At 36.2% G+C, this 19,213-nt stretch overlaps 1 protein-coding gene across 8 annotated transcripts in view; it reads left to right on the top strand.

The window, feature by feature from the left end:
- The window catches only part of nmo (serine/threonine-protein kinase nemo), a 298,234-nt gene that overhangs the window by 192,712 nt on the left and 86,309 nt on the right, over positions 1 to 19,213 (top strand). For all 8 annotated transcript variants that reach the window (XR_010850784.1, XR_010850782.1, XR_010850785.1 and 5 more), the window contains exon 2: positions 18,947 to 19,076. Coding sequence is in view for 4 of the 8 variants with exons in the window: in XM_067090990.1 (XP_066947091.1) it covers positions 18,947 to 19,076 (130 nt within the window). In the remaining 4 variants the exon portion in view is untranslated. The remainder of the gene's footprint in view (positions 1 to 18,946; positions 19,077 to 19,213) is intronic.

The following is a 19,213-nucleotide window of genomic DNA, read 5'->3' as shown; positions in this document are numbered from 1 at the left end:
TGAGTTTATTAATTTAACCCCTTCTTTTATTGAATTCCCGCTTGCATTTTCCTTGGAAAGCTTGTTCCAAAATATCAACGATAATGTTGACACACATTCATATTGCCATAATACAAACCCATTAACGTATTGAGGTAACTTCCACAGAAGCAAAGCGAAATCAGAGCCAGGAGAAGATGTATATTTTGAAATGCCGATGAAAATGTGGCACAACCATTCATAAATCAGCAGAGGCTGGTCGGGGCCTTGCAAACGTCAGGATGTCTTACTCCTCTTTTGTTTGTTTTTCTGTGTTGTCTGTTTCTCTTGCTTCCCTGGACGTTCAGCCATATATAGGCATAGATCTGTCTGCTTTTGCGACGGCGTTTGACATTAATCATTCAACGAGCCTGTTTCGTATGAATGGGAAAACAAAGCAAATGCGTTACTCTTCTCGTTCGTGGTAAACTTTTCCCGAAGTATTTCGTCATTTCTTCAGAATAGATTATGCCGTGAGAGTAGGTGTTCGTTGCGTGTGTTCACTTGTTGGTTCTCCTTTAAAGGTGTCTTTTTTTTTTTATATGTTGACTTTTTTTCCCACTGGCTGGCTTCCAAGTGATATCGATTTACTCTGATGGAACACTCACACACACGATTATATATATATATATATATATATATATATATATATATATATATATATATATATATATATATATATATATATATATATATATATATATATATATATATATATATACATACATACAGGTTTTTTGTATATAAACCTCTGTCAGCTTCTTTGTATTCATTGTGAACTTGAAAATGTAGAATAAAGTACGAAAGTACTTGTTCAAAGTCCCTGTTTTCACTCACCTTCCGACGTGGACTTAGTGATATATACAGGTATATATATTGTGTGTGTATGTGTCCTTTAGTCAAAATATAAGTTACTCATCTCGAAAAGTCACGTCTTTGAACGAAATTGTGCCCCGTTCAAGGTAGCCGAATAAATTTTCTAAGGAATGTCAATTAATTCGCCTAAAAAGCCAAATAACTTTCTCCAAGGAGAAAAACATACAGGTTTTAAGAACTTGAAATATCTTTCGAATCATAATCTAAAAGATTAGAACACTCACAAAATTCTTTAAGAGAAATTAATTAGTGTTGCTAAGGGTTAATCCAGGAAGTCATTCGTGAGAAGGTCAGTCAGTCAGATATGATTCTTTCGAAAAATTTCAAGGATTTATGGATTGCTTCCTTGAGGAAATATAAAAGCATTAATGCCAATACACGATAAGAAAATAAAGTTAAAAGCAGAAATTGTAAGCTACGTGCATGACAGTTTTCTGTGCACCTTTTCGTCAGCTGAATTTTTATACAAACAGATAAACAAAGTACCCATGAGACGCGCAGCCAGCATTATGTCAACAAACGGTTACAAGAAAAAGTGCCATTGACCGAGATGTGTGTATCCTGAATATTTAAAAATTGTCTCAAATTTGATACCTGTTTGGAGAAGCTGTTTACGTCTGTAAGCCTCAGTCGGCAGATTCTTTTTCTTCAGTATATGTGTTTTTCTCCTTGGAGAAAGCTATTTGGCTTTTTGGGCGAATCAGTTGACATTCCTTAGAAAATTTATTCGGCTACCTTGAACGGGGCACAATTTCGTTCATAGACGTGACTTTTCGAGATGAGTAACATATTTTGGCTAAAGGACACACACAAACACATATATACCTGTATATATTATATAAAATTTGTGGGTATATTTATGTGTATATATAAAATGTGTGTATGTATGTATGCATACAAAGGTTTTCTCCCTGTAATTAGGTATATAACGAGCAAAATTAAATTAAAAGGAATTGAAAAGACACGTGGGTATAATCCTGAATATATTTTCTTCAGTACACGGTGTTTTTGTTTTCCTAACTTGTTGGTTGCCCATGTAGCCGCTCACATCTGGTTTTGATCATTTCTACTCGAGTGAGGAGAAGTTGCTGTAAAATTTATTTGTGAATAATTATTGGGTAGGTCGACCTGATTTATATGCAGGAGTCCAATGGATTTAAGATACTCTTATCCTACTCGGGGTAGTTCCGTCAGTGCACTTCATGCGGTGCACTGTAGGCATTTCTTCAGGTTCTTTGCAGTGTGCCTCCGGCCCCCAGCTGCAACCCCTTTCGTTCCTTTTACTGTACCTCCTTTCAAGTTCTCTTTCTTCTATCTTACTTTCCAGCCTCTTTCAACAATTGATTCATTGTGCAAATGCTCTGAGGTTTTCCTCCTGTTACACCTTTCAAACCTTTCACTGTCAATTTCCGTTTCAGCGCTGAATGACCTCATAGGTCCCAGCGCTTGGCCTTTGGCCTAAATTCTATATCCAATCCAACCCAAGATACTCCTATTATAATACAATTTTCTGTTCTTATTCATTCGATATTGTCATCAGAATGTTTAAGTTTATAAAGTGAACTGTGTATTTCAAGGGCAATTTGTTGCATCATTCCATTGTTGTGACTGTTGTGCAGTACTATTAAAGTATGCACTCACACTCACCTGAATGCAATTTAGAAAGCAGCTGCGCATACTTTAGTTGTCTTTTACCGGGCGAGAGAGAGAGAGAGAGAGAGAGAGAGAGAGAGAGAGAGAGAGCGGTGATGTGCATATGAAAGTTGGAACTGGCAGCATTGTGAAAAAAAGTAACTAATGGAAGACAAATGAGATAGAATGCAAGAGGAATTGCCAAGAAAAACCTGACCGAACGCACACACGCTGAGAGAGAGAGAGAGAGAGAAATGTGTGTAATAGTCCTAGGTCTTCTCATCGATCCTTTCCCAAGCGTGTTGCCGGCCTACACAATGTCTACCGGCAGCACACAACCCCCCCCCCCCCCAACACCCGTCACCTCCCTATTTCTGACTCGTCTCGTCTAGTCTCCCCTTAAGAGTGAATCTTTCTAACCATTGCCGAGTCCCATTTCTGTCTACCAGCCTCCGTTCTCCCTTCCTGCATAGATTCTCTCTCTCTCTCTCTCTCTCTCTCTCTCTCTCTCTCTCTCTCTCTATAATTATAATTCTTGATTGCGGTTTGCCGTTTTTGTTCTTGATCTTCGCGTAGTACTCAGCTGTTTATTTTTATGATATGAGATGCCCTTTTCTCCCCGTCGTCGTGTTTGCATGATGTGAGACAGACGACGGAACGAACACCTCAGATAGCATTGTCTATCCCAGACCTCGGTTAAAAAAATAAATTGAGAGGGTGGGTAAGGATAATCCCTAACACCTTGTTTTTTGTTTTCTTGTTGCTTATATTTCTCATGTTTTCTGGCTTGATATTTTATCTCGGTCAATGGTGGGTCCCTAGCGCAATCTTTATTCTTATCTTAACATGTATCCATTTGTGAAGGTAATTCCGGCGTTTAGATTGGAAGTCGAATAATTTATTCAGGGAGAACATGTGAAGGAAAAGAATTCCTTATTGTGGAAGTAAAGGATATGAATGAATGGTCAAACCGGTTAGCCCTCGAGGTCTTGACTTCCACACTTCGTCATCGGGACTAAGTAGTTGTTAATCTCTCCTTCGTATGCAGGATGTGATTAGACTCTCCCCCAGTGTGATGGCGGATTCGGCTCTTTAAAACAGAATTGTTTATGATGTAGGGCAATATTAATCTTTGGAGTTTCACACCTGGAAGTGATGGGTATTAAGGTTCAGAGTTTATTTTGAAACATTTCATCTTTTTATACTGTTTACGAAGTGTTTTTGATGACAACTTTTACATACAACCTAAACATGTCACTAAATCAGGGCCAAGTGATTGACATAATGTTTGATCAAATTTCATTGACAAACTAATAAAGGATCATACACAAACAATTATGTTTACCTGGGGCTGTACACAGTTTAACTCTTAGGGCATGTAGGTAGCGAAGGGACAGATATTTGGATATATAATTGTATTTGAAATAAATATAAAGGGTAATTATCGTGTGGAGAGGTTCTCGCGCGACAGCAGAGCATCCGCGTCTTTGCTTAGCAACCAGCCGAAGTCGAGATATTACTCGTAGCTGACTCCAAAGAAAGGCGTTCCGCAGATATGGATTCACGAATCAGTTTTAAGCCGAGGAGGTTGTGCGCTGGATTGCAGGCGTTCAGCGTTCCGCATTTAGCATTGAGGTTAGAATGTGGTGGGACGTGACTCAGATGTGAGTAATCAGAAGGTACCTGCAATAGAGATAGAATTTGTCCGAAGGTGATTCTGAGTTCACATTAATCGCCACAAGATATAAGAAGATAAGGTGAGTTACCTTGCAGGCTGGCGGAAGGATGGCTGTTCTCAGTGACGTCACACCTTAAGAAGATAAGGTGAGTTACCTTGCAGGCTGCCAGAAGGATTGCTGTTCTCAGTGACGTCACATGGCTCGCTTGGGTGCTGAGCATTTATACGACTTGCTGGCGCCTCTTTGAGTTCATAGCATTGTTTTTGTTAAAATTATAATTATTTCTTCATAAACTTACTTATAAAATACAAACTGAACATTGGAAACGGAAACCGTAAGAAAAGGCACTTGAGAAAAGAATACAAACTTTATGTATATTTCATTTAACACTGCCTTATTACTGCCTTAATTTTATCAAATGTTTATCAAAAGTTAATGAACTTTTTTTTTATTTTGTTACCTTTACTTTGCAGGTTTGTGCCCATTTTGAGTTTAATATTTTCATTCTAAAAATTCTGCGTTTAAAAAAATAATTATATCCTCCGGAACATCAACATTTTGGTCCTTGAAAAATCGAGGAGACTGGATACTTCCGTGACTTCCGGCTTCAACGTTTCTCCATGGAAAGTTTTGAATAACTCTTCCATATGTTGGAGATCTTTTTGAAATTGTATAGGTCTGTATATTTTCTCTTAATATACGAGAGCCAATCCTCACTTGTTCCATCTATATCAGCTGAACCTAAAGGTGGATAGTTATTCCTAAGCTTATGTGCTGTGAATCCTCCCAAATAACATAAAGGCTCATTTTCTATCACAGATTCTGGTTCTCCCCAAGTAAATTTCCTGTGATTTCCTCATTCTCAGTCTCATCGGTACAGATATATATATATATATATATATATATATATATATATATATATATATATATATATATATATATATATATATATGTATATAATATATATATATATATATATATATATATATATATGTAGATAGCTATATAGATATATATAGATGTAATATATACGTGTATTTTATCATTTGGCATTCCTCACAGTAAAAATTGCAAAAGGCCTATCCATATGAATGAAAAAATTGGAGTAAATTCTCTCTCTCTCTCTAATATATATATATATATATATATATATATATATATATATATATATATATATATATATATATATATATATATATATATATATATATATAATGTAATTAACTATCTTTTTCATCTTCCTAACCCCATGATAAAAGTAGGCAAATTTATGTGCAAGAAAATCTCTCTACCAAACAAATAACTGGCTATTTCCTACACATGAAAACAATTCTGATAAAGTTTTGCCCTCTTTCTCTCGCTTTCCTGTTGACTAAGCATTTTTTCTTTGCAATTATTCTCAACAAACATAGGTCTAGGACTGATTCCAATTTTGTCAGACTTAACAAGTGAACATGGTTTATTTGCATTAGGAATCGAATGGAAGTTATTACGTGCTGTATATGCTCGTTAATTGCTAGAATTATCCTTATAAACTTAAGGTTCATTCAATTATGCAAAACGCTCTCCTCTCAGTCACTCGCTTTCTCTCTCTCTCTATCTTTCTCGAAAATAACTGCCCCCTTCTTTTGCCCGACAAATAATAGGCCCATTTCTTGCACATAAAAAAAATTGTTCTTTCCTGTCTCTTGCTCGTGCTGACTAGTATATCCCCTTTGCATTTATTCTGAACTATACATACGTCTAGGCCTAATTTCGATCTTATCACTCATAACCAGCAAATATGGTTGTCTTTTATTAGGAATCGAACGGAAGTTATATTTATGCATTTTAATAGATAAAAGTATTCTTATAAGCCTGTAGTTAATAAATGTATGAACAATTTTAAATGTAACAGGTAGACTAAACCAAACTAGAGTCAAAATGTTAAATACCTGATTCAACAGTGGCACTATCATGCAAGGGTAAAAACGTTGGTTCTGCATGGCAGCATTCTTCAGTTTTCTTGCATTTGCAGAGCAGCAATTCATGCTTTGTTTCACACGAACCGAACACTTTTTTTGGTGTTTATTTGGTCACTTCTGCAGATGTTCACACACTTCCTACACATTTCTGGACCTTTAGGGAAACGGTAAAACTAACTTTTTCACTTCCAACATTGTCCCATTCTGTCTTATAGTATCCATAAATAGCACATATCACCATGGCAATAACATACTAAATTCCAGAAATCTCAAGAATTATCACAAATTCATGAAAACTCCCGCCCACCTTGTAGCCATATGGAAGGGGAAGAAGGTACTAGCTTGCCCAGCGGCTACCGATGAGGGAACCATGTGACGTCATGCCCGGGAGAGTTGAAAAATCGACCTCTGGGCAACTCACCTTCTCTTCTTACATCTTGAATCGCCAGTCGTATGAGATTAAGGCAATATTTGATAGGTTGTAATTCTCTGGAAGAAAGTTGGTCGACGCTGCTGTTAACTATACGTCAATTATTAGGCTCGTAGAGATTATTTGAAGCATTGTGGTGGTGATTCATCAATAATCAATGTATCCATTAACTAATGAGTATGGATAACGCATTGATCATTGGTCAACTTAAAGATCACATGTAATGGAAATTGGTTCATATTTATTCCTAATCTGTAGACGCCATATTCTGATTGAAGTTGATTGTGATGGCAAGAGGTTCAGATTTCTTTCTTGTTATTAGGCGCCTTAGCCTAATTGGAAACTATTACTGATGCTCAGAGGTCTATAATTCTTTTTGGTCAGTAGACAACTTAGCGTAATTGAAGGACAGTATGCGATGGTAAGAGGTCCAAATTTTTCCTTAATCAGTAAGAACCGTATTTGGAAGATAATGTTTGATGGTAAGACGACCTGATACCCTTTTTAGTTTTCTATAAAAGAAAACTGTTGAGATGGCTATTTGTCTGTCCGTCCGAACTTTTTCTGTCTGTCCTCAGACCTTAAAAACTACCGAGGCTAGAGGGCTGCAAATTGGTATGTTGATCAGCCATCCTCCAATCATCAAACATACCAAATAGCAGCCCTCTAGCCTCAGTAGTTTTTATTTGATTTAAGGTTAAAGTTAGCCATGAGCGTGCGTCTGGCACCGCTATAGGCGCCAGCAACACAGGCCATCACCTGGCCGTGGCTGAAAGTTTCATGGGCCGTGGCTGAGAGTTTCATACAGCATTACACGCTTTACAGAAAACTTCGGCGCATTTTTTACTTGTTAAGTAGCGACCACCAGATTGATGAGAAACGGTTCAAATTTCTTATTAATCAGTATTTACTTAAAACCAGTATTTAATGAGGTAAGATCAACACCCCATAGTAGTAAGCAGGCATTGCTTAGTTTATGATACATCATTGCCAACTCGCCCCCGAAAAACAAAATTAACACTAAAGTCTAGTTCTCTGTGTCTCTGTACTCGAGTAAGTGCAGTAGTGTTTCATTCTTTTTTGATTTAGTATCCATCTTCTTTTCTTATCTTGGAATTGCCACTGTCTTTCCGTTTTGTTGCCCAACTACGTGCATTATCAATACGTACCGGTACGTATTGGTAAAAGATTATTCCAGTAGATAAATGCTGCCAGGACCTGGGGGCAAATTATTGAAGTTATTGCAGCCTCATGTAGCAGTGCCCGTTTTGCCTTGCATGTTATGCAAGTAATATAAATAATTTTTGCCTGGTTACGAAGGTGTTTTGGAAAGTGTAACGTTACAGAAACAAGAATTGTTATTTTGACTATTCTCTTATCCTAGGGAAATCCCAGTTTTTGCCCAGGCATATGCTAGAATGTTTTCCTTGTGTATTCAAGCTAGTAGTTATATTCAACAGTTAATGCTGGTTCGTGAATACGATTTCCCAAATATATTGCGGATTGACGCAGGCACCTTCAAGACTGTTACGTAAATATGTGAGCACTTTACATTAGTCAATTCAAGAGTGATTGTTGCTTAGGTAGACTCAAACTTTTTCCGCACTAACCTGGCATTAGGCGAGTCCTTCTGACGAGGGTCTCGTAGCCAACCGGAAATCCTTGAAATAGTTGCCTTGGACTTGACTCTTGGATCCTGGAAGGGAAGTGCACTGCATATTTCCAGTTTCCGCTGGAGGAAGGATCTCGGGTTGGAGATATTGCTGGAATGTTACTTTCAATGTTACACCTGACGGGTAACACAGGTGATTTTAGGGAGCTAGAATGGGAGAAATTAGCCCATGGGTTTATATTTTATCAAAGTTAATTGTTCATTGGTCATATTTTGAGTAGTTTTTATTTATCGGTGTCACTGAGTGGTGATGTCGTCACGCCAGTGTAACAAAGCACATGAATAAAAAAAAAAGTTATTCACTTGCATCTAAAGTGAAGGCTTCTTAGAAATGTTTTTTTGAGTTCCGAAGTCGCTTTCTTTTCTTTCGATTTCGTTCGTATCGTTTGGCATGTCTTGTATTCTAATATGCTGTTCAATAAATGATAATTGAGGTTGCAGTGAAGATACTGAATGTATTTGAAGTCTGTTGATTCCCGCGGTCTTTGAAAATAATATCAGTGGACTGCACTTAATCTCTAATATTCAGATTATGGTATTTAATCAATAGACAGAATCCGAGAGACCATTTGGGTAAAGTTATTTTAAATCTGAAAATTGAAACAAACTTCCTTTCCCATGATGTTGACAAATCATTTTGTAAGGTTTTAGGTATGCCGTGAAAGTTGTCCAATACGTATTATATAATTGTTATGACATAATTTGCGTTATAGGATGCTGTTTAAGCCATTTCTCGTCATTACACGACCCATATTGAAGCTTTTATAGACTGTTGAAATATCCAGCAGGGGTCCGAAACTTCGGACATCGTGAATTAATATCTGATCATGTTATTTCTGTGAATCCATCCACTGGTACTCATTCGCTCATCTGCCAGAGAGTTCATTTCTGGCAGTTAGTTTTCCTTTGACATTGACTCTCTAACTCTGAATATTTCTGCAGAATATTTACAAATCCCTTACGTTATTGGAAATTGATTTTAAAGCTTCGTGCATTATCCCTTACGTTGTTGGAAATTGTTTCAAAGCTTGGTGCATTATGCCTTACGTTGTTGGAAATTGATTTCAAAGCTTCGTGCAATATCCCTTACGTTGTTGTAAATTGTTTCAGAGCTTCGTGCATTATCCCTTAACGTTGTTGGAAATTGTTTCAGAGCTTCGTGCATTATCCCTTACGTTGTTGGAAATTGATTTCAAAGCTTCGTGCATTATCGCGGCCTTCTTGGGTTTGCAGATACGGGCGTAGATATTTGCCATGGGGCAATTAATAGACCCATAAAAGTGTACACGAATGCACGTATCACTTGCTTGCAAGAAACAGAGTACGAGGGTTATATAAGATTTTAATTCTCTTGGAAATTGAGAGGCAGTGGAATTTGGGACTTGTTTAATTTTCTTAATGTATAATTTCTTCTCGTTCTCCTACTGCTGTGCTTAAACTATAATGTACTGTGTGAGTTGAATTAGTGGCCAGTGTTAAAACACTTCACGTATTTATGGAGTGGGAATCCTCTAATAACACGACGAAGAGGAATGGTCAAAATTGACTGCCTGAAATGTTTGGCATGTGTTTACATTTGACAGGATGATTTACGAAAGATATAAAACAAAATAACAAGTATGGTAACTGGGGCTTCCAGCGTAACGTAGAAGTTCATAATTGTCTGGGACATAGTTCGTCGAACAGGAAGTGCATCAGTGTAGTAAGACTTAACAGATATTTTATAAATACCCAAGTTGCTGTTTTACATGGTTTATACGGTCCTAAATAAATCTTACTAGTAATAAAGTTTTGTTTTCCTGTGTTGAATGCAGGCAGTTTCTATAAAATCCTATTAATGAAAACTATTTATGAATAAAATTGGTAAATGTGACCATTGAATTAGGTAAGAATATATATGCTCTGAAGTGGTCATTAATGGCGTTGTATTTCTGATCAGTAGCAAAATATATAGAGAAGGTTCATCAGGAATCTCATTATTAGTGTAAGATCTTTTGATAATCAGTCAGCAATAAGATTTTTCTCTTCATCCATTCATTGAGCTATGAATTTTTTTTATGACGAAATAGAATATATACATTGTTATTATTATTATTTAACGAAGTGAACACTCATCCGTATACAGAACGCCAAAAATTACATATAAAATTAAGAAATGAAGGCCTATGTAACAAAGGGAACACGACAAATAGTACGGCCTGAAAGAAAAAAAGGTTTGCTCCCAACATAACTAATTTGGACTTTTCTCGACCCCAGCGAAAACTGTTACGCATTCAAAATGGTCGAATGGAAAAAGGGGGGCCTGGATCAGCCGTGGACCTTGTGATTGCGGGCTTGCTGCTCTACCAATGGATCTCCAGACTTCAGTCATTATTAAATATAAGATAATACACATGTTTGCATGTGTATTTGCGGTAAAGACGTCATTTAGGCGATGCAGATATTTATCTTAAGCACAGAGAGAGAGAGAGAGAGAGAGAGAGAGAGAGAGAGAGAGAGAGAGAGAGAGAGAGAGAGAGAGAGAGAAGAGTACTAATACTCATAATGCCTAATTCTCGTAGATTTTATTAATTCAAAATATTTATCCTCATCCTATAGAATTCGATCATTTCCATCTCAAACCAAGAGAGCTTAACGAAGGCCATAGGATATGATCAATATTTAATGGGGTCCGGAGAGCCGTTCCAACCCACATGTGTTCCTTCTGGAAAGGCCTTTGACTCAGCTTTTGGAGAGGTATAGCACTCCCCCCTCCTTCCTCTCTCTCTCTCTCTCTCTCTCTCTCTCTCTCTCTCTCTCTCTCTCTCTCTCTCTCTCTCTTAAAGACGATCTGCTCTTAATACATTTTGAACTCACTGTTGATTTCCCGCCTAAGTGAGTTCTTGTTATATGTACATGAAGGGATTCCAGGTGGGTCTTGGTGACGCTCTTGTGGGTCGATTTGGCCGGTTGCTGGCGGGACAGGTTGCCTGTTTGATTACCTTAGTTGTTGGGCGATTTTGCTGTTTGATTACCTTAGTTGTTGGGCGATTTGGCTGTTTGATTACCTTAGTTGTTAGGCGATTTGGTTGTTTGATTACTTTAGTTGTTGAGCGATTTGGCTGTTTGATCACCTTAGTTGTTGGCGATTTGGTTGTTTGATTACCTTAGTTGTTAGGCGATTTGGCTGTTTGATTACCTTAGTTGTTGGTTGATTTGGCTGTTTGATTACCTTAGTTGTTGGAGATTTGGCTGTTTGATTACCTTAGTTGTTGGGCGATTTGGCTATTTGATTACCTTAGTTGTTGGTTGATTTGGCTGTTTGATTACCTTAGTTGTTGGTTGAATTGGCTGTTTGATTACCGTAGTTGTTGGTTGATTTGGCTGTTTGATTACCTTAGTTGTTGGGCGATTTGGCTGTTTGATTACCTTAGTTGTTGGGCGATTTGGCTGTTTGATTACCTTAGTTGTTAGGCGATTTGGCTGTTTGATTACCTTAGTTGTTGGACAATTTGGCTGTTTGATTACCTTAGTTGTTGGTTGATTTGGCTGTTTGATTACCTTAGTAGTTGGGTGATTTGGCTATTTGATTACCTTAGTTGTTGGTTGATTTGGCTGTTTGATTACCTTAGTTGTTGGTTGATTTGGCTGTTTGATTACCGTAGTTGTTGGTTGATTTGGCTGTTTGAGTACCTTAGTTGTTGGTTGATTTGGCTGTTTGATTACCTTAGTTGTTGGGAGATTTGGCTGTTTGATTACCTTAGTTGTTGGGAGATTTGGCTGTTTGATTACATTAGTTGTTAGGCGATTTGGCTGTTTGATTACCTTAGTTGTTGGGTGATTCAGCTGTTTGATTACCTTAGTTGTTGGGTAATTCAGCTGTTTGATTACCTTAGTAGTTTGGTGATTCAGCTGTTAGATTAACTTAGTAGTTGGGCAATTCGGCTGTTTGATTAACTTAGCTATTGGGCAATTTGGCAGCTCGATTACCTTAGTTGTTGGACGAATCGGCTGTTTGATTGCCTTAGTTGTTGCACGTTTCGGTTGTTTGCTTACCTTAGTTGTTGGGCAATTTGGCAATTTGATTACCCTAGTAGTTGGGTGATTCAGCTATTTGATTACCTTAGGTGTTGGGTGATTTGGCTGTTTGATTAACTTAGTTGTTGGGCGATTCAGGTGTTTGATTACCCTAGTTGTTGGGTGATGCAGCTGCTGATTACTTTAGCAGTTGGGTGATTCAGCTGCTTGATTAACTTCGTTTGTATGTGAGTTGTCTGTTTGATTACCGTAGTTGTTGGACGTTTCGGCTGTTTTATTACCTCTGTAGTTGGACGATTTGGCAGTTTGATTACCTTAGGTGTTAGGCAGTTTTGCTGTTTGATTACCTTTATATATATACTGTATATATATATATATATATATATATATATATATATATATATATATATATATATATATATATATATATATATATATATATATATATATATATATATATATATATATATATATATATATATATATATATATATATATAATATATATATATATATATATATATATATATATATATATATATATATATATATATATATATATATATATATATATATATATATATATATATATATATATATATATATATATATATATATATATATATATATATATATATATATATATATATATATATATATATATATATATATATATATATATATATATATATATATATATATATATATATATATAATATATATATATATATATATATATAATATATATATATATAATATATATATATATATAATATATATATATATATATATATATATATAATATATATATATATATATATATATATATATATATATATATAATATATAAATATATGTACATATATAAAATATATATATATATGTACATATATGTATATATAAAATTATATATATATATATATATATATATATATATATATATATATATATATATATATATGAAACTTAAAATTAAACAAGGCACACTTAAAATTAAGTCAAGGTACATTAAAATTAGGAAAGGAAGACATTGTATTGGACCAACCTTCCACCAGAATAAGAGAAACGCAAGTGGAAGGAAACTAAAAAATAATAATAGAAGAAAATACACCTCAAGACAAGAAAATGGGAGTGGCTGTTGACTGCGTGGTTAATGGGGGGACCAGCTGTTTGCTCAATTAGGACTCTAAAATGGGTAATTCCTGAGCGTTGAGTGTTTGCCCGATAATTTTAAAAACTTTATTTCCAATGTATGTTTTACAGCTTTTAGAGTGAGCTCTTATATTAGAGTGTTCCGGGTTCGTGAATCTGCTGCCTGTCCGGAAACTGACCCCTCTGTGACAGTCGATGCGCACCTTCAGGAGCCTCCGTGTGGATCCCACATAAGGCCCCGAGTTACACTTTGGGCCGAGTGTATTTATACACCACACACGAGAACACAAAAGGACACAGACGATCCTTGAACTGAAGAAGAGAACGGATGGTCAAGGGATTTTTCGGAAACAGGTCAACTTATATAGCAGGAAAATGTTCTTTTTTTACCTGAGTAAAATGTCTTTAAAAGAACTGTCACTGACATAGGGGAAGCTGGCATAAAATTCCAATTTTGATCCAGTAGGATGTTTTACTGGCGGGGAGAAAAAATTGTTTAGTAATTTTCGGTAAATCTTACTGAAAAATTAGCAGGAAAACAGTTGTTTTTAAAATAGTTTGCTAAGAATATGCATTCTCTATGAGACATGTCCCAGTTAGAAGAAAGCCGTAAAGCTCTGTGGATAATGTATAGACAGAAATAAGTTTAAAAGTAGCATGAGCTATGAAATTCGAGCCAAATCCGGTAAAGTTCGATTTCTAAAAAACATTAGAGTTAAAGGCATCATCATTTTGCCTCGTAACAAGGACGTCAAGGAAGGAAAGCTGATGGCTGGACTCTCTCTCGAGCGTAAACCTGATGTGCCAGTGTTGGGTATTGACGAATTCGAGGAAGGAGTCAGCATGATGAGCCCGTTGGAAGAGCAGGAAAGTATCGCCAACAAACCTGGTATAAGATAGATAAAATATATATATATAAACCTATATATATATATATATATATATATATATATATATATATATATATATATATATATATATATATATATATATATATATATATATATTAATTATATATATTTATATTGTGTGTTTATAATAATAATAATAATAATAATAATAATAATAATAATAATAATAATAATAATGTCTGATTCGTAGAGCAGTACCAAGCGCATTTACTCAGAAAAGTGGAGACCAGTGTGCATTCATTGAACGGACAAGGAAGGACGATCGAGTACGTTCCTGAAAATCCAGTATGCCTCATTTGACCTGAGCAGTAAGTGCTTGGTTGCTAGTCAGCCGATATGGGTCGCAGCTGGGTAGATTTATGGTTTATGGCTACTAAAACCGGCGTCACAACATCAGCTGGTTAGAGAGAAAGAGAGAGACGATAAGTGAGTGTTCATTGTTTCGCCAAATTGTCTGCCATTCAAACGGATGGCTCCCGTCGAGGTAATCCTCAGTCAGTATAGGTGAAACTCTTCGTAATGTAATCTCAGTTGATCGCACATTTAGTGTTACTGTATTAGTCGCTGTTTTCAGTGTTCTCAATCATTTTGTCCTCTCCTGTAATGCGTCCACTAAAGCGTGTCGTCACAATCACATGTCGGCAACTCACACACACATCACAAACAGGTCAGTGGCCTATTCCCCAATTATTGCCTTTGACGTGTTTTCAACTAGTTTGTGAACTGCATGCAATAAGTTGCCGACTTGTGTTTTAAGACGTGTTTTACTGTCGTGTGGACGAGATCTTGTCCCAAACGGTTTCGGCGCAAGAAATTCAGTTTACTATAATTCCGTTCGCCATTTCTTTTACTTGGATGCGAATAGTAGGTCGAATCTTCCAACAAAATGTTCCATATTCTGTAAAAGATGAAATACATCTCGTATTTTGTATTTCATCATTTTTACTTTTCTCTTTGAAGTTAAATCCACACATTATATACCTGAGTACGGACATTATTCTGTCCCTCTCTTCTTGTCTGATAGGTTAATTCATGTACCAAGACTTACTTCCTTTCCAGGGATATCCCTCTCTTGGCGCTCTGTATTACACAATACTACTTCGTCTTGACTAAATCAAGGCGGAGAGGTGGAATATGTTTGCTGCATAGTTATAGTTCAGTCCCATATTCTCGCATGAGAGGGAGCCTGTATCAGCTATTATCTCTGATGCTGTTGCGTTAATACTATTAATACCCTGCAATGCAATTGATGTTAACATGGAGAGAGAGAGAGAGAGAGAGAGAGAGAGAGAGAGAGAAGGGGACTCTTCCATTTGTTTTACGGGACTACTTTTAAATCGATGTCTAGTAAATTTTTTCGACTATTTCTCTCCATATTACTGGATAAATATTCATGTCTTCGAAATTTCTGCTGTAATGTGTGGATAGTCCAAGCGAATTTTTACTTGGAGTGTGGCAAGATTGACTAGTCCAGGATAAATGGAATACAAAGGAAAATAACGATGTCAATCGGTACTCTTTACTTTGAAAGGATGGAGCCAGTTCTTCGTAATAATAATAATGGTGGTGGTGGTAGATATATACCTCACGCTAAGATGAACACAGGTCGGTTTGAATATTTTGTATCAGTGACTTTGGGCGAGGTAGATATTTATCACCACCACCATTACGAACTGGCTCCATCCCTTCGAAGTAAAGAGTACCGAGTGACATCGTTAATTTTCTTTGTATTCCATTTTCTTATTATTTTGTTAATAACAGTGACAAAGTAATAGCAATTAGGCTAATTTGGATAACATCGGGATTCATAATAACAGAAAGGGCCATGTCCATCCATGAATTTATTTTTCTACTTGTAACAGTGTAAGACTACATGTAATAAACTCCATATTTACACTCGCCGTCGTCCAGCGTGGGACCAGGCTCTGTCACCACTGTCACCTATATAAAAAAAAAATGTGCAGAAAGGCAGTCTCTTGGTCAAGGCTTCAGAATGGTGCTTAACGTCCCTAAGGACAGGACTTGTTGTCTCGACTCTCTCTTACATTACTGTCCCCTTTGGGTACACTATTAATTTTTTTTTTCTTTTTCAACGTGAAGCCAGTTCCTTGAACAGTTTGTGGCTCCAGAGAGAAATACATAATGGTCATTGCCATGTTTATACTTTTAACCGCTGAATCTTGAAAGAAACCGTTTGCAGAAAGCAATAACTGCGCTTCCTGGGCATTAAGGTTCCTCACTGGACGGGTTGGTATCGTTCTCGAAGAGCACTCTGCTGGGCCCGCGTTCGATTCTCCGACCGGCCCATGAAGAAATAGAGAATTTTATTTCTGGTGATAGAAATTAATTTCTCGTTATAATGTGGTTCGGATTCCACAATAAGCTGTAGGTCCCGTTGCTAGGTAACCAGTTGGTTCTTAGCCACGTAAAATAAATCTAATCCTTCAGGCCAGCCCTAGGAGAGATGTTAATCAGCTGAGTGGTCTGGTTAAACTAAGGTATACTTAACTTTTCCTGGACATTAAGGTGCTTCATTGCCAATATTGTACCTCTTTCACGCTATCTATCCAACCCTTTTTAGGTCTTCCTCTCCTCCTCATGGCTGATGAAGAGTTAGAGGAATTTATTTCTGGTGATAGAAATTCATTCCTCGCTATAATGTGGTTCGGATTCCACAATAAACTGTAGGTCCCGTTGCTAAGTAACCAGTTGGTTCTTATCCACGTAAAATAAGTCTAATCCTTCGGGCCAGCTCTAGGAGAGCTGTTAATAAGCTCAGTGGTCTGGTAAAACTAAGGTATACTTAACTTTCTCCTCCTCTCCTTAACATTCCGTTTTAAATAGTTTCACCAACTGATTGTCTTCCAGTCTTTCCAAGAGTCTTAATATCTCAAATATTTGATTAACCCTTTCACCTATGCTAACCAATTTGCCACATCTAATATATCTTAATATTTCTCACCCTTTTAATTCTTGTTGAAGTACATATACTGTACTATGCAAACAAACGATTTATCTCAAAAGGTTCAATTTTTTTCTTTCATTCATATTTAACTTCCTTTCTTCACTTTAAATAAGTTTAGAGTTTTTACTCACCTGTTTATTCATACATTCCCACTTTGGCTTCCATAGACAATCGGATAGTCTTTTCAGCCTTGTACACATACCCTTATGCCTTTAATATCCTCACTTTTATTATACAAACCTTGCACTCTACCGTCACTTGTTATCTTTGCTCCCAAAGTCCACAGTCAACCTTCCACTATCTATACTGACAATCATTGCTCCAACGTCCTGGTTTTCATTTATCTTCATAACTCTAGTTTTACCCACAATCAACCCCAGTCTTCTCCTTCAAACACTTTCAAGCTCTTTTACTGGTATCTCTAACCCCAATTAGTTTTGTATCCCCTGCAAACGTCAGCCATTGACGACTCATTTTCTTATCCCACAACTATCCTTCCTTCTTGTGACTCCCTTGTCGTAGACACTCTTTGACACCAAATGAGCCACGCTCTGCTTCCATCATAAAATCTTAATCGCTCTCAACAGTTTATCTTCTGTACCATACATTCTCAGCACCCTCCTCCTTAGTGCCATTATGGATTATTTCATCAGATATATGTATTCTGCCACATAATATGGGAAGACAGAGGCAGAAAGGATATTTCGTTTATTTCTTCTTGTGGTAATGAAAGGGTAAGTTATCATTTTACCTAGCCTGCATGGTAAAGAGACTCTCTCTCTCCTCCTCCCCAGCGATTACATGAGACGGACAACTTGTACTAAAAGTCAATAGATTGGGGAACATCACCTGGGAATCAGGTCCTTAAAGACACTGACAGGGGTAATGATATAGCCAGCAGGTATTATAACAGTAATGATGGCATTGTGTGGGACGGCATCTGTCGGCTTCACTTTCACCTGTACTTTAGGTGACTGGGAGAACGCTGGAATCATTCCAAGGGACCTTTCATTCACGTTGTTGTTGATAATACACTAAAATGTTGAAAAAACCCAAATTGATGTAAGTTTGATATATATTTAAAATTACTCACATACACACATATATGTATATATGTGTATATATATACATATATTTACATATATATATTTACTTTTACATGAATGTGGATTTTTTACCATTACTATTGTTAATTTTTATTATAATCATTGTTGTTTTTGTTGTTGGTGGTGGGTGGTGGTGGTATTATTATTATTATTATTATTATTATTATTATTATTATTATTATTATTATTATTATTATTATTTTTATTTTATAATCACGTCACTAAAATGTTGAAAAAACCCACATTGGTGTAAGTTTGATATATATTTAAAATTACTCACACACAGATATATGTATATATAGCCTATATATGTGTGGATATATATATACATATATATTTACATAGATATACTGTTTACATTTACATGAATGTGGATTTCTTACCATTACTGTTGTTACTTTTATTGTAATCAGTGTTGTTGTTTTTGTTGTTGTTGGTGGTGGTGGTATTATTATTATTATTATTATTATTATTATTATTATTATTATTATTATTATTATTATTATTATTTCGTGTACTCAACAGGGCGGTAACGGACCCGCGTGACGGGAGGAGAGTGGCGCTAAAGAAAATGCCCAACGTGTTCCAGACTTTGGTTTCCAGTAAGCGTGTCTTCCGAGAGCTTAGAATGCTGTGCTTCTTCAAACACGAAAATGTGAGTATATGTAAACTTTCTGTTATGATTTATTTTCAGTCGCTAAGGAGAGAGGCTTTCCACAGTGCATAGCAAGTAGCGCCATCCTGTTTGCACTTATGTTAGAGGCAATTTACTCTCACCTTGCTACTGACGGT

The sequence above is a fragment of the Macrobrachium rosenbergii genome, chromosome 4 (genome assembly GCF_040412425.1).
Source record: "Macrobrachium rosenbergii isolate ZJJX-2024 chromosome 4, ASM4041242v1, whole genome shotgun sequence".
Taxonomy (NCBI): Eukaryota; Metazoa; Arthropoda; class Malacostraca; order Decapoda; family Palaemonidae; genus Macrobrachium; species Macrobrachium rosenbergii.
Note: the sequence above shows the minus strand (reverse complement) of the source record. Positions and strands in the feature narration are given on the sequence as shown.